General features: G+C 38.6%; 2 protein-coding genes across 5 annotated transcripts in view; one reads left to right on the top strand and one right to left on the bottom strand.

The window, feature by feature from the left end:
* The first annotated feature begins 814 nt into the window (after positions 1 to 814).
* Positions 815 to 4320, top strand: btd (biotinidase). The gene is made up of 3 exons (XM_077230118.1): positions 815 to 1354; positions 1828 to 1977; positions 2973 to 4320. The coding sequence occupies exons 1-3, from the start codon at positions 1127 to 1129 to the stop codon at positions 4182 to 4184; spliced, it is 1590 nt and encodes a 529-aa protein (XP_077086233.1). The 5' UTR covers positions 815 to 1126; the 3' UTR covers positions 4185 to 4320.
* Positions 4321 to 5479: 1159 nt separating this feature from the next.
* ankrd28a (ankyrin repeat domain 28a) overlaps positions 5480 to 24204 on the bottom strand; it is a 38160-nt gene continuing 19435 nt past the window's right edge. For 2 of the 4 annotated variants that reach the window (XR_013203840.1, XR_013203839.1), the window contains exons 9-28: positions 23765 to 23843; positions 23571 to 23685; positions 22623 to 22705; positions 21105 to 21168; positions 20954 to 21022; positions 20263 to 20403; positions 18148 to 18259; positions 18034 to 18060; positions 16709 to 16783; positions 15482 to 15683; positions 14712 to 14799; positions 14508 to 14625; positions 13071 to 13281; positions 12049 to 12136; positions 11874 to 11957; positions 10802 to 10943; positions 8128 to 8210; positions 7544 to 7626; positions 7362 to 7453; positions 5480 to 6534 (exon numbers count right to left, since the gene is read on the bottom strand). Coding sequence is in view for 2 of the 4 variants with exons in the window: in XM_077230113.1 (XP_077086228.1) it covers positions 6245 to 6534; positions 7362 to 7453; positions 7544 to 7626; positions 8128 to 8210; positions 10798 to 10943; positions 11874 to 11957; positions 12049 to 12136; positions 13071 to 13281; positions 14508 to 14625; positions 14712 to 14799; positions 15482 to 15683; positions 16709 to 16783; positions 18034 to 18060; positions 18148 to 18259; positions 20263 to 20403; positions 20954 to 21022; positions 21105 to 21168; positions 22623 to 22705; positions 23571 to 23685; positions 23765 to 23843 (2250 nt within the window). In the remaining 2 variants the exon portion in view is untranslated. Of the gene's footprint in view, positions 6535 to 7361; positions 7454 to 7543; positions 7627 to 8127; positions 8211 to 10797; positions 10944 to 11873; positions 11958 to 12048; positions 12137 to 13070; positions 13282 to 14507; positions 14626 to 14711; positions 14800 to 15481; positions 15684 to 16708; positions 16784 to 18033; positions 18061 to 18147; positions 18260 to 20262; positions 20404 to 20953; positions 21023 to 21104; positions 21169 to 22622; positions 22706 to 23570; positions 23686 to 23764; positions 23844 to 24204 lie in introns of all 4 variants that reach the window. The other 2 variants (XM_077230113.1, XM_077230112.1) reach the window with 1 other exon arrangement.

Below are 24204 nucleotides of genomic sequence, written 5' to 3'. Positions count from 1 at the left end.
TCTTTTCTTCAGAGCAGTTACATATTCTACATTGATTAAAAAAGAAAATCAAATGTGTTTTTAATGGTAGTATTATTTTATACGAAAATCAATTATTTACCATTCAGATGAGAATAAAGTTAGGGATCATTAAAATTAAGGAAAACAAATATATTGATTCGTTCTTAAAGGATAATTCAGGTATTTAGCATTTTGAGTCTATTTTCTAGTTTGTTTTGGATGAACTAAGTTAGAGTGATGGGTAGAATGTTGACGATGGGTCCTGTCTCGACTTTTTGAATCTTTTAGAATCGCCTCTGACCGCTTCAGAGTGGCTGTCTACGAGCATACACAAACATGTCCTTAAAACAACCCTTAACGTTCGTTTTCAAAACTGTGCAAGAAGGACTATTGCGGTTTATAACACAGCAGGTAGACGGCATCTTGAACACTGCGTTCTTCCCTCCATGCAATCAAGTCTGGCGCCTTCTGTTTGTGCCGCGGATTCCCAAAATGCTTTGCGTTCACCACTGGTAAAACGTCACGATGACGTCACATTAGCAATCTCTATTAGCTTACCTCACTCACTACCAACTAAATACTGGTATTCAGCCAAGGGTTTTTATTTGTTTAATTTATTTATTTATTACAGGGACAGTGCATATTAATAAACATTTCTGTCAATATGCCAGAATTAGCAAAAAGGCTATTTTTCATCTACACTCACTGACACGCCCCCAACTCGTAAACATCGGGCCGGGTTTGAAGAAAATCCCGAGCTTCCCACTTTTCGACAAATGACAAAAACGGAGCTCATGCCAACCAATAGAATCGCAGATTACGAGTGACGAAATGTAACCGGAAGACGATTAACAACAATGCGCTATTGTTTATTATGAGGATTTTTTTAAATGCAAGTGCATGCAAATATATTTTTACAGGAAAAAGCTAATGTAAATCATCCAAAGAGATATAAATAAGAAGGGAGCGACACCTTTCCAACTTTAGAAAACATTCAATTGTTGTCTTGTTGCAACCCCATGTTTACGTAAAATTGTTTTAACCACGCTAATAAGACCTCTTAAATCCATGACAGATTTTGCAATGATTAACCTGAACTTTTGAGCTCATGACAGACTGACCCACCATGTCCACCCTCCTCATGGCGCTCGGGCTCGCCGGGTTTGTGCTCTGTTTGAGCGGACTGAACCACATCCTCGCCGCGGATCATCCGTCCTATGTGGCGGCGGTGTACGAGCACCGAGTGCGGCTGAACCCGAACCCCAGAGTTCCGCTGGACCGGAGACCTGCCCTGGAGCACATGAAGCAGAACCTACGTGTGTTTGAAGAGCAGGCAGTGCTGGCAGCACAGCAGGTACACTGACAGATAGTGTGTGTGAGAGCTTCAAACACAAATGACAACAAACAAGAGGAATGCAATACGAATTTGTACCCATTTAAACATGTACCTTATGTAAACTATGCATATAATATTAATGCCATAGTGATAACATCTCAGTGCTTTATTGTTTTTTCAAATGGTTATTTCATAAACACTTTGCGCATGAACACGCTTCTTGTCTCCTTTCTAAGATATAACGACCCTTAAAATGGCATTGAACAAAATACATTTTTATATAAACCCCAAAACAATTACCAGCAATATCATTTCGGAAGCAAAGTTTGAGGCCGGCTATGAATGAGATATAGTTTGCCTAAAATAAATGGGTGCTAATGTGAAACATTAAACCATAAAAATACATGTTCATTAAGTCTTTTAATTGTGGATACACAGAGATTCCTAAATGATGTCTACAGGACCCTTAACGTTTATCATGTATAAAACAGGGTGCCCAGATCATAGTGTTTCCAGAAGACGCCATCCATGGGTTCAACTTCACCAGAGCTTCTATCGCTGGTTATCTGGAGACCGTTCCTGACCCTCAGGAGGTCACATGGAGTCCATGTGCTGATCCACACAGATTTCCAGACACTGAGGTACAAACAGGGCCGGCCTAAGCATTTATGGGGCCCTAAGCTGAATTTAAATTTCGGGCCCCATCGTGCCACCAATATGATTAACTATTGTCAATGCTTGATTATTTGCAGACTACGAAACACACACATTATTAATTTTATTAGTTGTAGCTGTGTTGCTAACATCAATGACTGCCTGGCATGTTTTTACCCTTATACGGTTTCAAATTGTAACAGTAGCAAACCCACAAGAGTGGCCAGGTCTTATTTTGCACTTTAATATACTCAAAGTCTTACAGTACTAAGTGGTATACTCAATGTGGTGTACTAAATAAACCAGCAAACCTGCTTTTGGTATAAAAAAATTGTGTGGAAATGCGCAGAACAATTAACTAAATAACTTTAGATAAACAGTATCTTCATATATATATATTTTAAAAAAATTACAAAAGGGACAATATTAAATTAAATCAGAATCAAATGGACCTGTAACAAGATAACAATAATAAATGTATTAACCACTGCTGAACACAAAAGAAGATATTTTGACGAATGCGTGTAACCAAACAGTTGATAGACCCCATTGATTTCCAGTTTGTTTGTTTTTTTCCTATATGGAAGTCACTGGGGACCTGCAACAGTTTGGTTACCCACATTCTTCAAAATATCCTATTTTATGTTAAGCAGAAGAAAGAAAGTTCATTTGGGTGAACTATCCCTTTAACTATCCATGTATACTATAGTCTGCTGTCCCGCTTCTAACAAAGTGACAGACACAACTGATTACTTCAACTGTGTTTATGTAAAACCTGTGTGTATTTGACAGTATTTGCACAATCAGACGCAGTTTAGATAAAGTCCAGTAATCGGGCACTGTTAGACAGGCTTTAGTGCGCGCGTGCTCTGGGTACAAAACTGATATTTACCACCCTTGTTAAGGATTATTTAGACATGATGAGTGCCAGTTTTAGAGCCATTTTTATCACAGTTTCTAACAAGTTATATTTCTTTCTCAGGTCCTCCAAAGCCTCAGCTGTATGGCTCATAAGAACCGTCTCTTCGTGGTGGCCAACATGCCGTCCCGTCAGAGGTGTAACCGAACTGCCGACCCTCGCTGTCCTGCGGACGGCCAGTACCAGTTCAACACAAACGTGGTGTTCAGTGACCAGGGTGTCATCATGGCCCGATATCACAAACAGAACTTGTACTTTGAGGCGGCATTTGACGCTCCACCGGAGTGCGGGTATGTCACTTTCACCACACCGTTTGCAGGCTTATTCGGGGTGTTTACGTGCTTCGACATTCTGTTCCGTGACCCGGCGTTGACTCTAGTAAAGGACATGGGCGTCCGGCAGATCGTGTATCCCACCGCGTGGATGAACCAGCTCCCCTTGCTGGCCGCCGTACAGTTTCAGCGCTCGTTCTCGCACGCGACGGGCGTCACGCTGCTGGCCGCCAACATCCGAGCCGCTCAGTATGGCATAACCGGCAGCGGCATCTTCACGCCATGGGATTCGCTAATTCATCATGATATGAAGGGGGATTCTGGGAAATTGCTGGTGCGTAGAGTGCCAGTTTTGGATCCAGCTTTTATTGGGGACGCAGCATGGGCTACACTGATGCCATTTTCTGGGTATCCAAAAGAGAAACTGAGGTCAGAAGAACCAGAAAAGATGCATGTTTGGCCTACAAGTAGCTTTGACCCAGATGATGGTGTAAAATATTGCCAAAAAGACTCTGAATGTGCACAAGAAGCTACATCTACAACATTTACCTCCATCATGATGTATGATAATTTCACTTTGGTCCCTTTGCGAGGCAGTAAAGGGAACATTAGCATTTGTAGTGGCTCTGTCTGCTGCCACCTGCTGTTCCGGAGGTCCGACACACACGAGTTTTACGCTCTGGGCGTCTTCAACGGCCTCCATGTGGTGCACGGGACGTATTACTTGGAGGTTTGCGCTCTGGTGAAGTGCACAGGTGAACATCACAGCAGCTGTGGAGAAGAAACCGAACACGCTCGTACACTGGTGGACTTCAGGCTGACGGGCACCTTTACGACTCGACATGTGTTCCCTGGAATTCTGGGTAATGGGATGACTCTGGATATTCCGGATCATTCTGGTTGGGAGAGAGGAAACCGCTTTTACATGAGCCGGACGGGAATGAGCGCTGGACTCGTAACGGCTGTGCTGTATGGGAGACACTATGAGAAGGACAATGATTAAAACCTTCATAGCACACTAATTATAGTGCACTAAAAATAACATGAATAAGATCATTTTATCTTATTGAACTGCATTTCTTCACCCAAAAATGAAAATAACTGTCATAACTTTTTAATAAAACATCATTCCAAGCCTATATAATTTTTTTCCTGTCAAACACTGTTTTTAAGAATATTTATGCTCTTGTAATCACCTTATTTTGCAACATGAAAGTACGTTATATTCTGTGAATGTGCAAGACTTGATACATTAGCCGCTCTAGGTGAATAACGAAAAGAATAACAACGTGGAGTAAATGGTAAAACTATTTGTACTACAAACCAGTGTGTTTATAATTATGACAAAACATTAAAATAATTTGGTAATAAATACCAGTTGGTAATATCAAGCACCATAAGCTGTTTTGTAGTTTAAAATAACTGGAAGCTGAGGACACCGAAATAAATAATTCTTTTTTATAGATCTTAAGCTATATTTCAAGTTATCTTAAATCATACAATTACTTTATGTGAGAAACAGACCCAAATTAAATGGCCACACATCAGGGTGAGTAAATGATTAGAAAGCTTTAATTTTTGAGTGGAATTAACTGTTAAAGCTGAAGAGACTAGCAGTGGTTAAAGTCGGCATGAAATCGAAGTTGAGAAGTCAAGTCTTTTTTCCCTATCGTGACGTATATCCAAGTGAAACGGCTTTTCAAACAAGAACAAATGTAGGGCAGGGCTTGTGGTTTGCTATTGGTGGATCTCATGTGAGTGACAGGTTGCCCCGCCCACATCACCAGAGAAGAGAAGAGATGCTGGAAGTGAGGGAGGGAAGTTATTCGGATTCAAGATTATGGGTGCACATGAATTTATAAAACTACTTATAACAGTGAAAGAGACAATTATCGACTGGTGTTTACCTACAAAAATAAATCTTTCTGGGCATTAAGGTTTTACAAAACATTTAAACTTCAATAATAGATAATACGGAACATTAAACGCGGGGAAGAAGATACCTGAAACAAAGAAAGCTAATATATTAAATATTAAAACACATACTACAGAACATTAAATGAGGTAAAAAGATTTCTGACAATAAATATATCATACATAAATATTAAATAAAATAGGAAACAATCAATTAATCGATTCAAAAACTATTGGATTGGATAAATAAAAAGTATTCTTGTATGCAGACTAATTTATGTTCTTAAATATATATTTTTAACATGCATAATGTCAATATAATACATAATTTTATATAATTTTTAAATATTTGCCAAGTTTCTGTAATAAAAAGACACTGTAGAATATTATGGCAAAAGATTTATTTAGAATTATTAACAATATACCAAAAGGTCAAGTCACACACTTGATCTTTTCATTGTATTTGAATTATAAAATAAATCACACACACACAACCATTCAAATTCACACACACACACACACACACACACACACACACACACACACACACACACACACACACACACACACACACACACACACACACACACACACACACACACACACACACACACACACACACACACACACAAAACAGGAAGAACGCTGTAATTCCTCACAACAGCAGAGGAATAAATACACAGTTTGATCCTGAAAGTCTTTATGTTTTTTAATAATAAATAATCCATGATGATGCAAACCTAAATTCAGTCTTCATGCACAAACGGGGATTAAAAGTAAAGCTGGAGGAAAAGTCTGCAGCTCTTGGTCCCTAACGTCTTCTGCAGATACAACAATCCATTGCCTTCTCACGTTTACATGAATGCTGGAAATAACAGGCCATTTCTCCTGATAAAGGAAAACAAAATGAACGTGGCTTGAAATAAAGAGTATTAGAGATGCTTGAGAGTTTAAACATTGCCATTGTAGAGAAGAAACAGAAATAGAGTGGTTAAACTGCAGTGCTGGCCACTTATTTTCCTGTTTTTCCGTTTTCTCCTGAGACTTTCGGACGCACCGGTCATTGAGCGACGACCCTAATTAGCATAGTCACCATTCGGCCAATGAGGCGAGAGTTTAAGACACTGAGGGGCGGGACAGAGTGTGTCGTCAGTACGTTTCCGAGTCTGAATCATTGAGTTCATCATCGGGGACTATGAGGCCGTCCTCGCGACCCAAGCTGTTGAATTTACGGTAGGAGACGTGCTCGGGCCGCAGCATGGGTAAAGGGTCAAAGGTCACGGTCTTGGATGGGCTGGAGTAATGGTTAATGGTGGTAAACGTCAGGCTTGATATGGTGCCGGGACTGCTGGGAGAGATGGGCATCATGGTGGAGAGTATCAGCGCCAAACAGTCGGCCACATCTTTGTTCGGGGCACAAGACAAAGCTGGAGTGTAACCTGGGAAACACATTTGATTCAATTCAATTCATGTTTATTTGTATAGAAATATTTGTATACATGAGCATATCAAAGTAATGTCGATATGGCAGTTATGGACAGCTATTATATAACATGTTATGTAGTCAAAACAAACCACGCTTGTAAGCATTCACACCAACTTTAATGCAAATTTTGTGCTGATGTAAATTTGCATGATGCTAACTTATTGTACAGAAATATTATTATCAGCAGTTCTGTTTACCAGGAATTTACCCATAAGCACACTTCTGTTCAAAAGTTCATGGTCAGAAAGATGTTTATTTTTTTAATGTTTTTAAAAGTCTCATCAAGGCTGCATTTATTTAATCATAAATACAGTAAAAATAGTAATATTGTAAAATATTTGTTGAAATTAAAAATAACTGTTTTCTGTTTCAATACATTCAAAATGTATTCCTGTGATGCAAAGCTGAATTTACTGTCGCTTTTGATCAATTTTATGCATCCTTACTAAATAAAAGTATTAACCCCCCAAAAAAAATCTTACCAAAAATAAAAATGTTAAGTCTCTGATGTCATGTTATTTCAGTACCATTAAGAGTTTTTATTAATAATTTGAATTTGTCTTCATTTTAATTTTAGTTAAAAGTTTGACTAATTTTGTTGTGCTTTTATCATTTTTATTAGATTTTTAATGTCTATTGGGTTTTTAGTTAAACCAAACAAAAATGAGAATGTTGCCTTGGCAAGTTTTTATGCAAGCATTTTTTTATGGCATTACTTTTTTAGTCATCTATAATGATAATTGTGCTTTGATGAAACATGAGCTGTGTTTTAACGTTCACCGTTTTCATCCACGGCGAGGACACTGGCTCCTTTACCCAGCAGCTCCTGCACGACCACCGTGAGACCGTTACGAGCCGCGACGTGTAGCGGCCTGAGACACGAGACAGAGAAGCAGCTCTCTTTAATCTTGAGATGATGATGAGGAAGAGGAGGAGAACATGCGTGAAGAAAGCAAACTTACGTCTGCAGCGCTGCGTTCGTGCAGTTGATGAGGTTTCTGTCCGTGACCTTCTCAAGAATTAACAAGGCACTGGTTTCATGCCCCTAAAAACAGAAACAATACAAGTGAACCTAGATTTGCATTTCCACAAAGTACGAGTGCACGCAAGGCTGTAGAAGACATGCTAGATATTATATGAACAAAAAAAGCCTTTGTTGGATCGTGGTAATCAACCCTAAAAAAAGAAAAAACTGACAAATCTAATTTTTGAAATGATCCATTGATATCACATTTGATACATTTTACGTCTTTTATGGCTCATAGTCTGATATAGTGAGAATATGGAGGGAAAAACTGTTTGATTCAGAGGCTCAAACTGAGCAAAAATATCAGATGTGGTGCATTTGCTGTTTTATATATATATATATATATATATGGTCAAAACCAAGATGAAATTCTGATAGTTTGCAATGTAAATCTATGAGATCTTTATAACAGACTTATAAGTCAGCTGTTATTCTATATCTGCCACTAATATGTCTTAGTAGGCTGATATTAGATGCTGGACTCTCATGTAAAGTCAGTAATCATCATTGAGTTTGTACCTTACTGCAGGCCAGATGCATCGCTGTGTTTCTGTGTGTGTCCTGTAATGTGAAGTCTGCTTTTGCGCTGCTCACCAGCACCTCTGCAGAAACAACACACTCATCACAATCATATCAGCCGCTTTCAGACCAACCTTGACCAGCGTGTTGACATGTTTACAACAGCTTCCAGAATAACAATAGAATAGAATGAGGCATTTATATAGCTCTTTCATATGTACTACTGTACACCCATAGCACTTTCACAAATTCAATGGATGGGGATTATTAGGAGGCCACGATTGGCAAGGGCCAATGGAGGGAATTTTGCCAGGGCACCGGGGTTACACCCCTACTCTTTTCTAGAAATGCCATGGGATTTTTAATGACCACAGAGAGTCAGGACCTCGGTTTAACGTCTCATCCGAAGGACGGGACGCAACAACACGTATGGTTTAACGATACAGAAACTAAATCCCCCTCTTGATCCACAGCAACTCAATAACATACATTTAAAAAAATAAAATTAGATGAAAAGCCTAATGAAATTAATGAAATTCAAAAATTTGCAGTGCAGCTTCAAATATAAAAAACATTATTAAAACAAGACTAAAATTAAAATGAAAACTAAAAACATAAAAAAATAATAGCTTATTCAAAATATTAACTAGGGGTGGAACGGTACATGTATTCGTATTGAACCGAATCGGTACGGGCGTCACGGTTCGGTGCACGAATTTACACGTAGAATACACGGTATAAAAATAAATGAAACTCTAAATAGCGATAAAATTCGCTCAATTCGCGTTTGGTCTGAACGCAGCATATTGAACAGACTGCGATGTCAATATTGCAATGCTGAACTGTGTGTGTACGCGCGCGAGAGAGGGAGAGGCGTGGGCGCGATCGAACTGTGTGTGTGTATGTGTGTGTGTGTGAGAGAGAGAGAGAGAGAGAGAGAGAGAGAGAGAGAGAGAGAGAGAGAGAGAGACAGAGAGAGAGAGAGGTGCGAGCGCGATCGAACTGTGTGTGTGTATGTGTGTGTGTGTGAGAGAGAGAGAGAGAGAGAGAGAGAGAGAGAGAGAGAGACAGAGAGAGAGAGGCGCGAGCGCGATCGAACTGTGTGTGTGTATGTGTGTGTGTGAGAGAGAGAGAGAGAGAGAGAGAGAGAGAGACAGAGAGAGAGAGGCGCGAGCGCGATCGAACTGTGTGTGTGTATGTGTGTGTGTGTGAGAGAGAGAGAGAGAGAGAGAGAGAGAGAGAGAGAGAGAGAGAGGCGAGCGCGATCGAACAGTAGAAACAAAAACATACTCCGTAAACATATAATTCAAACTGCAAAGTGTTTACATATATTTCTGTACATTCGCAATAAAACACAAAATTGTGCTTTTGTCCCACTCTCTTGTCAAACTGTAACCTACAACCATCACCCAACCAAAAGCACACACACACACACACACACACACACACACACACACACACACACACACACACACACACACACACACACACACACACACACACACACACACACACACACAGTTGTACTTTTAAATTACACATTCTACATTGATTAAAAAAATAAAATAAAATGTGGTTTTTAATAGTATAGTATTATTTTATACGGAAATCAATTATTTATAATTTAGATGAGAATAAAGTTAGGGTTAAATAAAATTAAGAAAAACAAATATATTGATCTGAAATATGGCAAATTAATTTTAAATTCATTCAAACATATCAAATATATCGCAAAGTCTTTGTCTTTTTATTAATTTAATTAATAAACTAATTAAATTATATAAAACTATTGTCAGTGCACTACAAATAAACCGGTTCTATGCCTTTATTAATAATACTTATTTAAAAAATACAAGGCTTAAGACATTTATAAAAATGCCTTTGTATTTTTGTTTTGCTTTTCACTCCATTGTACCGAAATCGTACCGAACCGTGATGTCTGAACCGAGGTATGAACCGAACCGTGACTTCTGTGTACCGTTCCACCCCTAATATTAACAAATACTGGTATAATAATAATAATAATTCTAAAATAACACTTATCTGCTTGTGTAATTTTTGTGTCCAGCTTTAATAACACTGTTTGTCAGTGTTGGGGAATGTTGTTTACAAAAGTAACTTCACATTATTACAAGTAACTAATTGTTACATTTCTATTGCATTTGACAGTTAATAAATAGAACACAAGTCTGTGAAAAGAGACACACTAATGTTTAAATGTTTAGGGTTGAAAAGATTTTTATTTAATTTGAAAGAAATTCATTATTTTATTCAGAAAGGATGCATTCAATTGACCAAAAGAGACTGTAAATACAAACTTTTAAATTTCAAATAAACCCTGTTCTTTTCTATTCATCAAAGAATCCGGAAAAAAACTTTTTGCCAACACTGCTACTAATCAGAAATGTTTTTTAAGCAGCAAATCATCATATTAGATTGGATTGCTTTCTGAAGGATCATGTGACACTGAAGACTGGAGTAATGATGCTGAAAATTCAGCTTTGATCACAGGAAATATAAAAAATGTTACAGATCCCAAGCTTTTGAATGGAAGTGCATTTAAACTCAATTTGTTTACTCTATTTTAAACATTTGTTACTTGTGCTGATTTGCTGTTTAATCTCTGAACTCTTTGTAACTGCAGAAAAACACTTGTATTTTCTGTCTCACCTACGGCGTTCGTTTGCCCGTTCTCGGCCGCCATCATGAGTGGTGTTCTTCCCAGCATGTCGATGGAGTTGACCTGAGCGTTGTGACCCAGCAGAAGCTGCAAACACTCAACGTGATCAGTGTAAGCGGCGGCGTGCAGCGGCGTCCTACAAGACACACAAAACACATGAACTAAACATTATAAAGCAGTGCTGATCCTATAGAAATAGGGTGAGCACCCGTCCCGCTTTGCGTTGTCCCGCACAGCATTTTCACCCCTTGTCCCGCACGTCGCATATTGAGAAAATGTCCCGCATTTTCATCAGTCTGTTGGTTTTTAATTATCATATTAAGAAAACGTGCATGCGTTCTTTTGCCTTTTTAAAGAAAGCATTTAATTTATTCTTTTTACGGCGTAGTTTTTCACCTATATTTAACAGCGCTTCATCAAAAGTACAAATACAACAGCCGTTTTTAAAATCCTATCCAATGGTTGAAAGGACAGGAGTAAACACGACCACTAGTGGGTTGTGACAGCTGTCAATCAAAATGTGGAGCGGCGATCTGTTCCATGTGTTTCTGTCAGAAAACAAATGGATAATTCGGTAAATTAAACTTTAAATGTAATGGAATTGATCAACTTGTTGCCTTCTGTGGTTGTTTTAATTAACATACTTTCTAAAAAAAATATGAACGTTTTTGGATTAATATATTCTTAATATATAAGACTGTCAATGATCTAAATTCATGTTGGTTTATATTTTATTAGTTCATCATTTATTTTGTTGGATTTTAGTTGGACTTGTTCAGAATTGTTTCAGAAATACTGATCTGCATGATGCCGATGCCTTTGGGCTCAGTGATGTTGAATTTAAATATATGTTACATTGTGATGTAATGGTGTTTTCTGGAAGGGACTAAAGAACAAAGTATTTTATCAGCTGAAAAGGCAGAATACAAATGTTTTTATTAAGTTAGATAAACATTATATAACAGTTTCAGGTTATGTTTTAGTAACATGTCCCACACAAACTTATAATCGTCCCACATTTGGTTTGTTTGATGGTGGTCACCCTATATAGAAACACTGTTCTTACCTGGACTGTGAGTCTGTGGCGTTCACGATCGCTGGACCTAAAGTCTCAATCAGCATCTCAGCGGCAGATTCATTATCATTAATACTGAAACAGAGAGAGAGAGGAGAGATGTGATGCTTTCAGATGCACTTCTTCATCCGGGAGGAAGCAGATCACATGAGCATGTGTTCCTCACACAGCGCAGTGCAGCGGACTGAAGGAGTTTCCCTCCATCTGGCGAAACACGTCCTGCTCCAAGAGCAACTCCACACACGCGTCGTGACCTGAGATCCACACAACACCATTCTTTGATCAACAGAACGTTCAAAAGAACAGCATTGATTTCAAATGGAATCTTTTGCAACATTAGAAATGTCTTTACGGTCGATTTTGATCAATGGAAAGTAGTTCACTTCCGGATTAAAATTTAGTCACCCCCACGTCATGTCTTTCTTTCTTCAGTCGTAAAGAAATAAAGGTTTTTGAGAGAAACACTCCAGGATTTTTCTCCATTTAGTGACTTCAATGGGGTCCAACAGTTTGAAGGTCCAAATGTGAGTTTCAGTGCAGCTTCAAAGTCTCGACACGATCCCAGCCGACGAATATGAGTCTTATCTAGCCAAACCATCGCTCATTTCATAAAAAAAAAAAAACATTTACATACTTTTTAACCACAAATGCTCGTCTTGCACTAGCTGTGATGCGCCACACATTTAGTAATCTCGTTGAAAGCTCTCGCATGTTCCGGTTCAAAAAGGTTTGACTACAACTTCAAAATTGTCCGACATCGTTGTTTCACCTTTTATTTATTAATTTTTTTTGTAAAGGGCGTTCTGACTTAGTCATTACACGTTCGCTTTGTAAACACTAGGTCTGTACTTCAGTCTACGTCACGCGTGACCTATCAATGTGATTACGTAATGCGTGGCGCATCACAGAGCTACTGCAAAACAAGCATTTGTGGTTAAAAAGTATATAAATGTTTTAATTTTTTTAGAAAATGAACAATCGTTTGGGTAGATAAGATCTTATTCCTCGGCTGGGATTGTGTAGAGCCCTTTGAAGTCACTATATGGAGAAAAATCCTGGAATGTTTTCCTCAAAAACCTTAATTTCTTTACGACTGAAGGGTGGATGACGTGGGGGAGAGTAAATTATCAGGACATTTTAATTCTGAAGTGAACTAATCCTTTAATGCATCAGTGTGATTGCGTTTACCGTTATAACAGGCCCAGTGCAGCGGTGTGAAACCACAGTTGTCCTTGAGGACGAGGACAGTGTTTTGGACCTTCAGAAGAGCCCTCAGAACCCCAACGTGACCGCAAGCAGACGCCAGGTGTAGAGGAGAGCGTCCCCTGCCGTCCTGAACCGCGAAACTGGACCCGTGCTGCAGCAGCGCCTCCACGCACGCCTCGTGACCCATCACTGCCTGCGACACACAGTCAAGAGATCATCACACGGCCAGAGAAGATCTGCTTTAGATAGATCGGCATAAACACCACGGGGAGAGCTATTCCAACAAGCTATCTTTAATTAGTAGTAGTAAGTTTATTTAGATGGGGACAGATATAAATAACATAGATAAGCCTAAAAACAGTAATCTGATGTATGTATCCAGCCCGATCTCACGACATTTCGTACGAATTTTACGAGGTGGCTAATTCGTACGAATTCATACGACCTCACTCGTACGTTTTTGCTAAATCGTACATATTTTACGAGTTGCCCAATTCTTATGAATTTGTACGAATGCCTACCCCTGACCACGCCCCTAAACCTACCCATCACGTGGTTTAGAAAAATCGTACAAATTCGTACGAGTGAGGTCGTACGAATTCATACGAATTAGCCACTTTTTAATCACTCGTACAAATTCGTACGAATTGGTCGTGAGATAGCGTTGATGTATCAGTGTTTTTAGCTAAAGCTAATTCACGACACTTGTCCCTAGTCCCTAGGCTTTTTTGATTTTTTTTTTTTTTTGACGCTGCACTGCACATTTTTGAAAGTTTAACATTATTAAAAATAAGACCAGACAGAGAGAATGAAATACAATGAAAGAAAAAATTAAGTGACACCCGACACACAAATTTGCTTTCTTTCATCATATTCTGGGCTCAACTGCTATTCTGTACATGCTAAACACCGTACAAATAAAGCATTCTGAATTTGGTCTTTTAAAGACCCCCTGTAGTCATTAATTTTATCCATTAAAACTCATCTTTAATCACCAAATTCACATATTTAAACGTTTCTTCCTTGAAAAAATTCTTCATGCCTAAAATAGCTTGAATGTAACTACACCCTTGTCTCATTTAGTATACTGGATCCGTGTGTCAGGTCTTAAAGTGACAGCAGCCTAATAAACATGCTGCCAAATTATGAGATAATATTAAACTAGTAGCCACAGTGGCTGGTGAGCAAAAAAGTTAATGTAAAACCCTGTATATATAACAAACTTTTTAAAATATATATATATATATATATATATATATAAATTATACATTTATTTATTGTAATTTGATGGACCTTAACTTGTATTAAAGCCATTCCTTTAAAACTGAAAAATACAGAGGAGAAATAGAGAATAAATAGAAATGGAAAATGAAGGCATATGTCTCCATTGAGACATTGGTGTTTGTGTGTGTGACTGACCCCGCGGTGGAGGGCTGTCCTGCCAAATTTATCTCTGGCCTCCACAATGGCTCCTTTACTCAACAGAAGATACACACAGTCTGTGTGTCCGCCCAGAACCGCCAACATCAGAGGAGTCCTGACAACAACAACACACAATTAACCTATTCATCAGACTGATAGTATTCATGCATATAGCCGAGATACAGAAGCCCTGAAACTCACTGTCCCTTTCCATCACGTATATTGACGGCTGTTTGCTGATCGGCGTTATGGATGAGCAGACGCAGACACTCAGAGTGACCGTTCATGGCTGCAGATGGACAGAATCAAACACACACAATAAAATAACACACACAATCTGATCTGACCTGACACATCAGCTCATGTACCATCAGAATCAAAAATAAAAATGTATCAGTTTCTACAAAAATATGAAGCAGCACAACTGATTTGAATACTGATAATAATCAGAAATGTTTCTTGAGCATCAAATCATCATATTAGAATGATTTCTGAAGGATCATGTGACGCTGAAGACTGGAGTAATGATGCTGAAAATTCAGCTTTAATCACAGGAATACATTACAGTTTCCAATATATTCACATAGAAAACAGTTTTAATATATAATATTTCACAATATTACAGTTTTTACTGTATTTTTGCTCAAATAAATTCAGCCTTGGTGAGCAGGAGACACTTCTTTCAAAAACATTAAAAAAAAAATTATTTAGGAAACTCACTTAGGAAATCTCATTTATTAGCTATTAAGCTCAAACAAACCTATATATGTAAAAAATAAAAAAATAAATTATATATATATATATATATATATATATATATATATATATATATTAAATGGTGGTAATCTGGAAACTTTGTCAATCCATCAACTACATAAACCAGTCAATTATGTTGTGTCAGCATCAGGCTGTTTGAGGCTGAGACTAGTGTCTGATGTCCTAAGTGTGTGTGTGTGTGTGTTGTTGTTGACCTGCGGAGTGTAATGCGCTTCTCTTGTGTGTGTAGTCCTTCAGCAGCATTGACGCGCCCTGATTGATCAGAATATCCACACACTCCACGTGGCCATTGAACGCAGCCAGACTCAGAGCTGTGTGACCCTGAGGCGTCCTCACGTCCAGATCCAGCAGAGACTGGACCAGAACCTCAAGAGCATGGTGGTGACCGTGATATGCCTGCCAAAACACACACACACACACACACACACACACACACACACACACACACACACACACACACACACACACACACACACACACACACACACACACACACACACACACACACACACACACACACACACACACACACACACACACACACACACACACACACACACACACACACACACACACACACACACACACACACACACACACACCGTTTTAATGCACTGACGCTGACTTTTGACTTCCATCAGTTTCTGGTGTGAAAAGATGGAATTTTCTAGAAAATTAACTAAAATGTTGTTCAAACATTCTACAGTTTAAATAAAAGTATAGACAGAGGATACTTCATTTATATAAAGATGAATGTGAAAATCGATAAAATTATAACAACAATGATGGTCTCGTTGTTGTTTTTGTTGCTAGAGTTGTCATCATTGCTGTTTTTGTTTGTTTAGTGTTGTGTAAGCAGAATTAATATTAAAAAAAGTGTTATCTTTTGTTATGTCGGTGAGGCCATCTAATTTGTAATTTTTTTTATTATAAGAAAGGGGTAGGAGTTTTTAAGATTTTTTTCTTCATCTTACTCCTGTTCTTCTTGTCATGGAATGTACATTTGTTGTGTTTGTTGGATTTGATAAATTGCTGTTGTGGCATTTCGTGTTGAATTACCATGAAAAGAGAATAAATAAATGAAAGGAATTTTTTTTTTTATTGTTGACAATCAAACCTACACTTAGACTAATGAACAATGTAATTTGGTTGAATAGTTGTTTATTGTGGTTATTATTAATATTACATGTAATTATTTAGAAAACATTTGTGCCAGAAATGTATCCATTTCTGTTCTCTTGGCATGAAGTTAAATAAATAAAAGGTACAAATGTTTATATATATATAATTCTAGTTCAGTTGAAAAATTCAGCCATAAAACAATGAGTCACTCAAAAAACACATAAAACTGTATCATATATATATAAATATAATATTTCAATATTATTCTACTGAGTAGGAGATCTGGATCTGTAACTCACCGCTAAGTGTAAAGGGCTGACGGGAGGCTGGACGTCTGTGTCGTTTAAGAGACTTGATGCAGACGTGTTCATCAGCTGGAAATATACATGCATTCATGGCTTTATGAAATTACACAATTTAAAACAGCTTAACAAAGGAATAAGGTAAAAAATTATGATTTTTTTAATACTTGAGGACATGAATGGCATTCAGATTGCATGCAATTTAGAGAGAGAATTTATTTTATTTCATTCATCAGAATGATATTGGACCATGAAATGTTAGGCTATGGTTATTAATTACTATTATTATTCATTAATAGTATTTATCTCCAGTCTTTGCTTGTTTATATCAACAGATAGTGGTTTCGAAGGAGAAAGGTATTACATTTTGATAGATTATGAAAGAATCCATAATGTTTTTCGTCATGCACTGATGAATCACACATAATCAGAGGTGGACAAAGTACACAACTTCCCTACTCGAGTGAAAGGACAGATACTACTGGTCAAATATTACTCTGTTACAAGTAAAATTTGTAAAGACCAATTTTTACTTAAGTAAAAGCACAAAAGTACTCGTTTTTAAAAGTACTTAAGTATCAAAAGTAAAAGGAAAATGTCAATGCATTGTTTTATTATTGTTACATTGTTGTATGTAATGCTTACAGTATCTTATGCCTCTGAATCAATGCCTGCCTACCCTCATATCAATATCACATTTATTTCTAGAATACAGCTCCAGTAGTGGGACTGAATGATTGAACAAATGCTCTCAATAACGTCCACAATGGTTTCAGACACCCAAATGGCTGATTCTGAAGTTTTTTGGCTTTTAGTATGAATATGTTAGCCTTACTGTTATCTATAAGCTAGTGTGCTCCAAAACAATGACAAAAATCGCATTTAAAAGACCAAACCCAATGTTGAAAATGAAAATCAGGTTGATGTCAGAATCCAAAGTCAGATTGAGGTCAATCCGACTTTCATTTCCGATCAAAATCATCCACTGACTGACGTAACTACTTTTCTACTCAAAGACCTTGACAGGAATGTAGTGGAGAAAAAAGTACGATTTTTTTCTTTCAAATGTAGTGAAGTTAAAGTAAGTAGTTTCCAGAAAAAAATAATACTCAAGTTAAGTACAGATACTCAAAAAGTTTACTTAAGTACAGTACTCAAGTAAATGTAATTTGTTACTGTACACCCCTGAACTTAATAAGAACAGGAACATTTATCAATACAGTACACAGGGTTAATTTTGAACTTTATGTGGCCATTAGAGGGCAGCACTGGCCAGACCGTGTGTCGTTTTGTTCAATCCACACAGAAATACAGATACTCACCACATCTAATGGTGTTTCGTTGGCGATCTAGAAAATAAAACACAGAGATTAACCCTGAAAACAGAGCAGTGTTGAGGAGTGTTTAAGCTCACTGTGTTTAAATGATGAACTAACCAGCTCCAGACACACTCGGTGACCGTACGCTGAAGCGTAGTGAACAGCGCTGTATCCGTCTTTATCCCTGAGACCTGGATTCGCATCATTCCTCAACAGATACTCCAGACACCTGACAGACAGACAGAAAGAGAGACAGATCAGCTCAAACATTCACTGAGTGTAACAGACGGAAGTAAAACTCCATACATTTTCTCCATAGAGAAATTAATTTTAATGATAACTTGTACATTTTTAAAGACAGACTTACTGTGAGCTCTGAGGTAGTTAAGCAATGGTATTAGTTCTTTATTTCACTTTATTTTTTATTTTTATAATCACGCTTAACAGCGGAACAACTATATTACCCATGATGCTGTATAGACAATTCCACCAATCAGAGACACCGTGAGCAAAGAACTGGGCCCTCATTAAATTATGGAATAATTGTTAAAAAAATAAATAGAATAGGCATATTTGAGGAAAAATATCTAATATTTGACTTACATAAAAGCTTTTTATTTGTTTTCTTCCTAATTTTCCTTTAAATAGTGGTCAAGAACCCCCCACCCCCAAAACAAAAATGGTTTGGCCACTGATCAAAATTTGATGTTGTCATTAGAAGTTCACTAAGGGTAATGTTACGCTCAAAATATCTGGTCAGCACAAGTCCGGTGCTCAGAAAAGAAAAGAGAAGAAGAAAAGAAGAAAATAGAGGCATTCGGGTCGAGATGTCCTAAACAAATATTTTTAAAAAGGTGGTGACGGTGAAGCTGGAACTAACATTAGTAACTTAAAGTCAACGTAGAGCAAGGTAAGAAACAGCTCAGCCAACGTTTATGAGTGTTGTCAAAGACTTAAAGACTTCGGTACCAAGCCGGTACTAATTTTTTTTTTAAACGTCACGCCACGGTCCAAGGTTTTCTCAAACCCGGTAGCAGCTACTTGATGCGCGTGCATGCCCGAAGCGCGTGCAGTTGCGTCCTCTTCATAAAAGTGCTGAGACATTGCGACCGGCGGTGCTGCTGATGTGGTGGCTGTTACTCCACTTGTTGATAAGAAAGAGAGCCACATATGGAAATATTTTGGATATTAGCTCATAATAGCGGCTCGTTTTTACAGGCGCGCAAGTTCATTGTTGCATCGCAACGACAGACGCCACGGAAGAGCACGCGCTTGTGGAAAGGAGAAAGCGATGCGAACTGCGCTCTCCATGATGATGAGGAATTATTATCAAAGAATTCATTAATTTCTAGCCCTTGCATTAGCTTTAATACTAGATATATTTATGGAGATGATAAATAAAAAGCCTGCTGAAATGCGTCACTGTCGGCATCGGTGCACAGATAATGGGCCAGATCCGAGTCTATTTTTGCTGCGCTGCTCATGCTTAATTAAAAGTGAAAGCACACTTTTGATGGACAAAAAATAAATATGATTTCACACAAAAAGTGCCCAAAATGCACAGATTTTGCATGTCTAGTGTGTTTTAACAAGAACTGCAGTAGGCTATGTAAGAAAAGAAAATGAAGACATTTATAGAAAATGTACCCATTTAAACGTGTTTTTATTATATAGTTTAGGTAAAAGTAGGATATACAGTAAGGTGTTTTATAAAAAAAAAAGGGGAAACTGGAGAGGAAGAGCAAGGGAAAAGGATAGATCTGGGCACGTGGGGGGGGGGGGGGGGTGTTAATTGTTTTTAATTCGATTATGTCATACGCAATGCTTCATAGGATTGTAGTTCTTTCCCTCACTAAAGCCATGAATTTTTTTCGATTTTCAAATGCTGTTTTGCTTCGAAAAAAAGTTTGTAATGTGATTCTCCTCATAGTTTTTTGGCTTGATTCATGGCTTATAACGCTTTAAAAAAAAATACTTCCGAAACAAACGTAGCTGAAATCCACTCTATGGCACATTAGCTCATATTTGTGATATATCTGTGCACAGCAAACACATTTTCCGTGTGCCTGCCGGATCGATGACCTAATACATTTACGGATAGAGTATGTGCAACTAGAGCACATTACTGTGTATCTGTATCCCACAATGCAGTGCGCTTGACTCGACCTTCCGCTTCCAGTGTGATGAATGTCGGTGTGTGTGTGTGTGTGTGTGTGTGTATGTGTTCATCACCTGCCGTCGGAGTCGGCCGCAGCTGTGTAGTGTATCGAGCTGCAGCCCCGGACGTCCCGCTCGTTCACACTGGCCCCGGAGCCCACCAGAGCAAACAGACACTGGTAGTTACAGTTAGCAGCTGCGTAATGCAGCGCCGTCCTGAGAGAGAGATGAGAGAGAGAGAGAGAGAGAGAGAGAGAGAGAGAGAGAGAGAGAGAGAGAGAGAGAGAGAGAGAGAGAGAGAGAGAGAGAGAGAGAGAGAGAGAAATCATACATGATAAACACATTCCTCCTGCAGGATTCCTGTAATATGTTTTATCACTGTGATGGGAATCTGGAGGAGAATATACAGTACATCCCAGGCTGCTTTAATAAAACCAGCTGACTGTAAGTGTGCAGACTGTCTACAACATGTCTGGGTCATATCTGAACCCAATACTATATACTAAAATACTGAGCAGGAAATCTTAGAATCTCATATTAGAATGATTTCTGAAGGATCATGTGACAATGAAGACTGTAGAGTAATGATGCTGAAAATTCAGCTTTGATGACAGGAATAAAGTACATTTAAAATATATATTCATATAGAAAATTGCAATAATATTTCACAATATTACTGTTTTTACAGTATTTTTGATCAAATAAATGCAGCTTCTTTCAGAAACACACACGCACAAAAAAAACTTGATCATTTAATGTAACTCACCTCCCAAATCTGTCTTTCCTGTTAAAATCCGCACCCGTGTTGAGCAACAGATTTAAACACTCCAGATTCCTGGAAAAAAGAAGGAGAGATGGGACCATAAAGCATCCAGGCCACAGGGGGAGCCGATGAGCCAATCAGAGAGAAGACTCACCCTCCTGCAGCCGCCGCATGCAAACACGTCCTGCCAAAGTCATCCGCCGTATCGATGTCAAAACCTGAAGCAACAGATCACCATTAATGAAGAGCAGAACACAAATGCACTTCCCTAAAGCCGGGTGCACACTGTGCGATTTTGGCCACGACTGAGACAAATTTTGCAAATCCTAAAAGATTCCTCTGATCCTAGGCTAAAATCTGAAGTCTTTGATCGTTAGTTTGACATGTTCACCGACAGCCGGTTAATGACCGTTGAGATCAAATTTGACCTCAGACGAAATTCTGGCCGTGTCGGAAGACTTGAAGGACTTCTCCTACGACGACTATCAAATTTTCTTTGTTTTTCAAGACAAGCCGTGACCAAAATTAACGTTAGAGATTTCTCTGTAGGCACCATTTCAATCCTGCGTGTAACGCAGCTCACAGTCAACTAACGAGACATTGATTGATGATGTAAAACTCCGGACAAGTTTTCTTGCGTGCGTCCGTTAATAAAGGCACACTATGCAGGAATTCTGTTTGTCAAACAGCGCCCCCTAGAGTCGCTGTAGAGTACTTGTATTTAACGTTACTGTCGTAAATACAACTCACGCAGAGCGTCTCTGCACTCACGGCCTCTGCACTTTATAATAAAGTAGCCTATTGCGTTTGATGGCTTATAACGTTTTTACATGATTGAAACTAAATTGTAGGTTGTCTACAAACAGAAAGGTTGGTGTTGGTGGTTCGATCCCCGGTTCCACCTGACCAAGTGTCGAGGTGTCCATGAGCAAGACACCTAACCCCAACTGCTCCCGACGAGCTGGCTGGCGCCTTGCATGGCTGACACCGCCGTCGGTGTATGAATGAGTGAGTGAATGGGTGAATGTGAGGCAAATATGTAAAGCGCTTTGGTGGCCATTGGGTCTGTGAAAGCGCTATATAAATGCAGTCCATTTACCATTTAAATTACAAGTAAATAGCCTAGGCCTACTGTATAATTCCATTTGTGTTTTTTGAGTGTAATGCAAACATTACAAAATGCCAGATGACATCAATAAAGTTACATGTACGTCGCATTATTTCGTAACAATGTCCGTTATGATGTCGTTAGACATGATTATTGCAATTTATAATAATAGTTTGCAAATTGCGCTCATTTACACCATTTACTACGTGTAGGATTATTTATGTCCTGTTGAGACGGCCACCATTCAAACCGAAAAAAGTCATATAACCATTCCAATAACTTTGAAGCTGTTCAGTTAAGCTAAAAAAAACTAACTAAAAACCCCTTTAACGCGAATTGACTGTCGTCCAGTCTGACATTAATGACAACTGAGATCTTACAGTGTGACATGGCTCACAGAGAGTTCGTACAGTCTGATAAGCAACTATCGTAGGACTATTATAAATCGCAGTGTGCACCCGGCTTAAGAGAGGGAAAAGTTTGTTTCATACTCAGGAATCAATTTGATAACTGCTGTTGTAAAGGCCTGGATGAACATTAACCTTTATGATAAATGTGTTTCACCTGAGGAGAGCAGTTTCCGGCAACAGTCTGAAAACCCGCTCAGCGCCGCCAGATGAAGCGGGAACATGCCGTGGATGCCCCGCCTACAGGGGCGGAGTCACAGTCACATGATCAGCGTCAGCTCATACATCAGGCCTTAAAGGGATAGTTCACCCAAAAATTAAAATTCTGTCAGTATTTACTCACCCTCATGTTGTTCAACCCCGTAAGACTTTCGTTCATCTTAAGATGAACACAAATTAAGATATTTGTGATGAAATCTGAGAGCTGGATCACTCCTCCATAGGCTTCTAAGGGATTGAACTTGCCGGCCCCGAAAAAGTTATTAAAGACATTGTTAAAATAATCCAAGTGAATACAGTGGCTCACTCTTAAGTTTATCAAGCGACGAGTGCGCAAAAAAACCTAAAATTGTTTATTTCAACCATTCATTTCCTTCTCTGTGGGCCTCGAGTCAGTTCACTAGTGTAACAGCGCAGCGCTTCTGTGTTGTACGTCACACGCATCACACACATGACCAGCGTCGGCCAATAGTGAGCCTACGTGTGACGTACAACACAGAAGCGCTACGCTGTTACACTAGTGAACTGACTCGAGGCCCACAGAGAAGGAAATGAATGGTTGAAATAAAGTCGTTATTTTTGTTTGTTTTTGCGCACAAAAAGTATTCTCATTGCTTGATAAACTTAAGATTGAGCCACTGTAGTCACTTGGACTATTTTAACAATGTCTTTAATAACTTTTCAGGGAACAAGTTTCAATCCCTTAGAAGCCTATGGAGGAGTGATCCAGCTCTCAGATTTTATCAAAAATATCTTAATCCGTGTTCTGAAGATGAACGAAGGTCTTACGGGGTTGAACAACACGAGGGTGAGTAAATACTGACAGATTTTTCATTTTTGGGTGAACTATCCCTTTAACTGTGTTAACACACGTGCTGTCACTCACTTTGTCGTATCCGCACCGTTGGTTATGAGCGTGTTGACGAGCAGCTCGTGACCGTATCGAGCCGCTATATGAAGCGGAGAGTTTCCGTTCTCATCCTCGCAGTCGATCTCTGAGCCTACAAACCACAAAACAGAGGATGAGGAGAAACTGGAGAGGAAGACAAACAAGAAACAGCAGAATAACGACACACTCACCGTTCTGAATGATGGCCTGTGATCTGGAGTATCGGCCGTGAATGGCCGCCATGTGGAGAGGAGTTTTACCATCTTTACTCTGGAAACCAAGTCATTTTAGTATTATAAAAGTATTAATTTAATTTCTTTCTTTTTTTTAAACAATCTTACTGACCCCTGCACTTAAGAATGGTGTAGGAGTTAGAATATTTTTCAGAAATATGCAAAACAGAAGAATTTCTACAAGTGGGTTTTGATTGTATCACGGTATGCTTGTAGCTAGGTTTCCATACACCTATTTTTATGCGAATTATGGGATATCGCATTAAAAAAATGGCTGGATGGAAACGGCAAGATACGCATTAATTCTAAGAATGCGCATAAAACAATGCATGCCCTCAAATGAGGCGAATATATTGTAACGATGGAAACACATTTACAGAATAAATTTCTGCACAAAA

The sequence above is a fragment of the Siphateles boraxobius genome, unplaced genomic scaffold (assembly GCF_051911475.1).
Source record: "Siphateles boraxobius isolate OS27281-9 unplaced genomic scaffold, OSU_SipBor_1 139, whole genome shotgun sequence".
NCBI classification, from domain to species: domain Eukaryota; kingdom Metazoa; phylum Chordata; class Actinopteri; order Cypriniformes; family Leuciscidae; genus Siphateles; species Siphateles boraxobius.
This window is presented reverse-complemented; position numbering and strand designations above follow the sequence as displayed.

Excerpts from the sequence above, each read along its gene's own strand:
- btd (XM_077230118.1), top strand. The coding sequence starts at position 1,127 with ATGTCCACCCTCCTCATGGCGCTCGGGCTCGCCGGGTTTGTGCTCTGT. Across the intron at positions 1,355-1,827 it reads CAGTGCTGGCAGCACAGCAG|GGTGCCCAGATCATAGTGTT; the intron begins GTACACTGACAG and ends TGTATAAAACAG. Across the intron at positions 1,978-2,972 it reads ACAGATTTCCAGACACTGAG|GTCCTCCAAAGCCTCAGCTG; the intron begins GTACAAACAGGG and ends TTTCTTTCTCAG.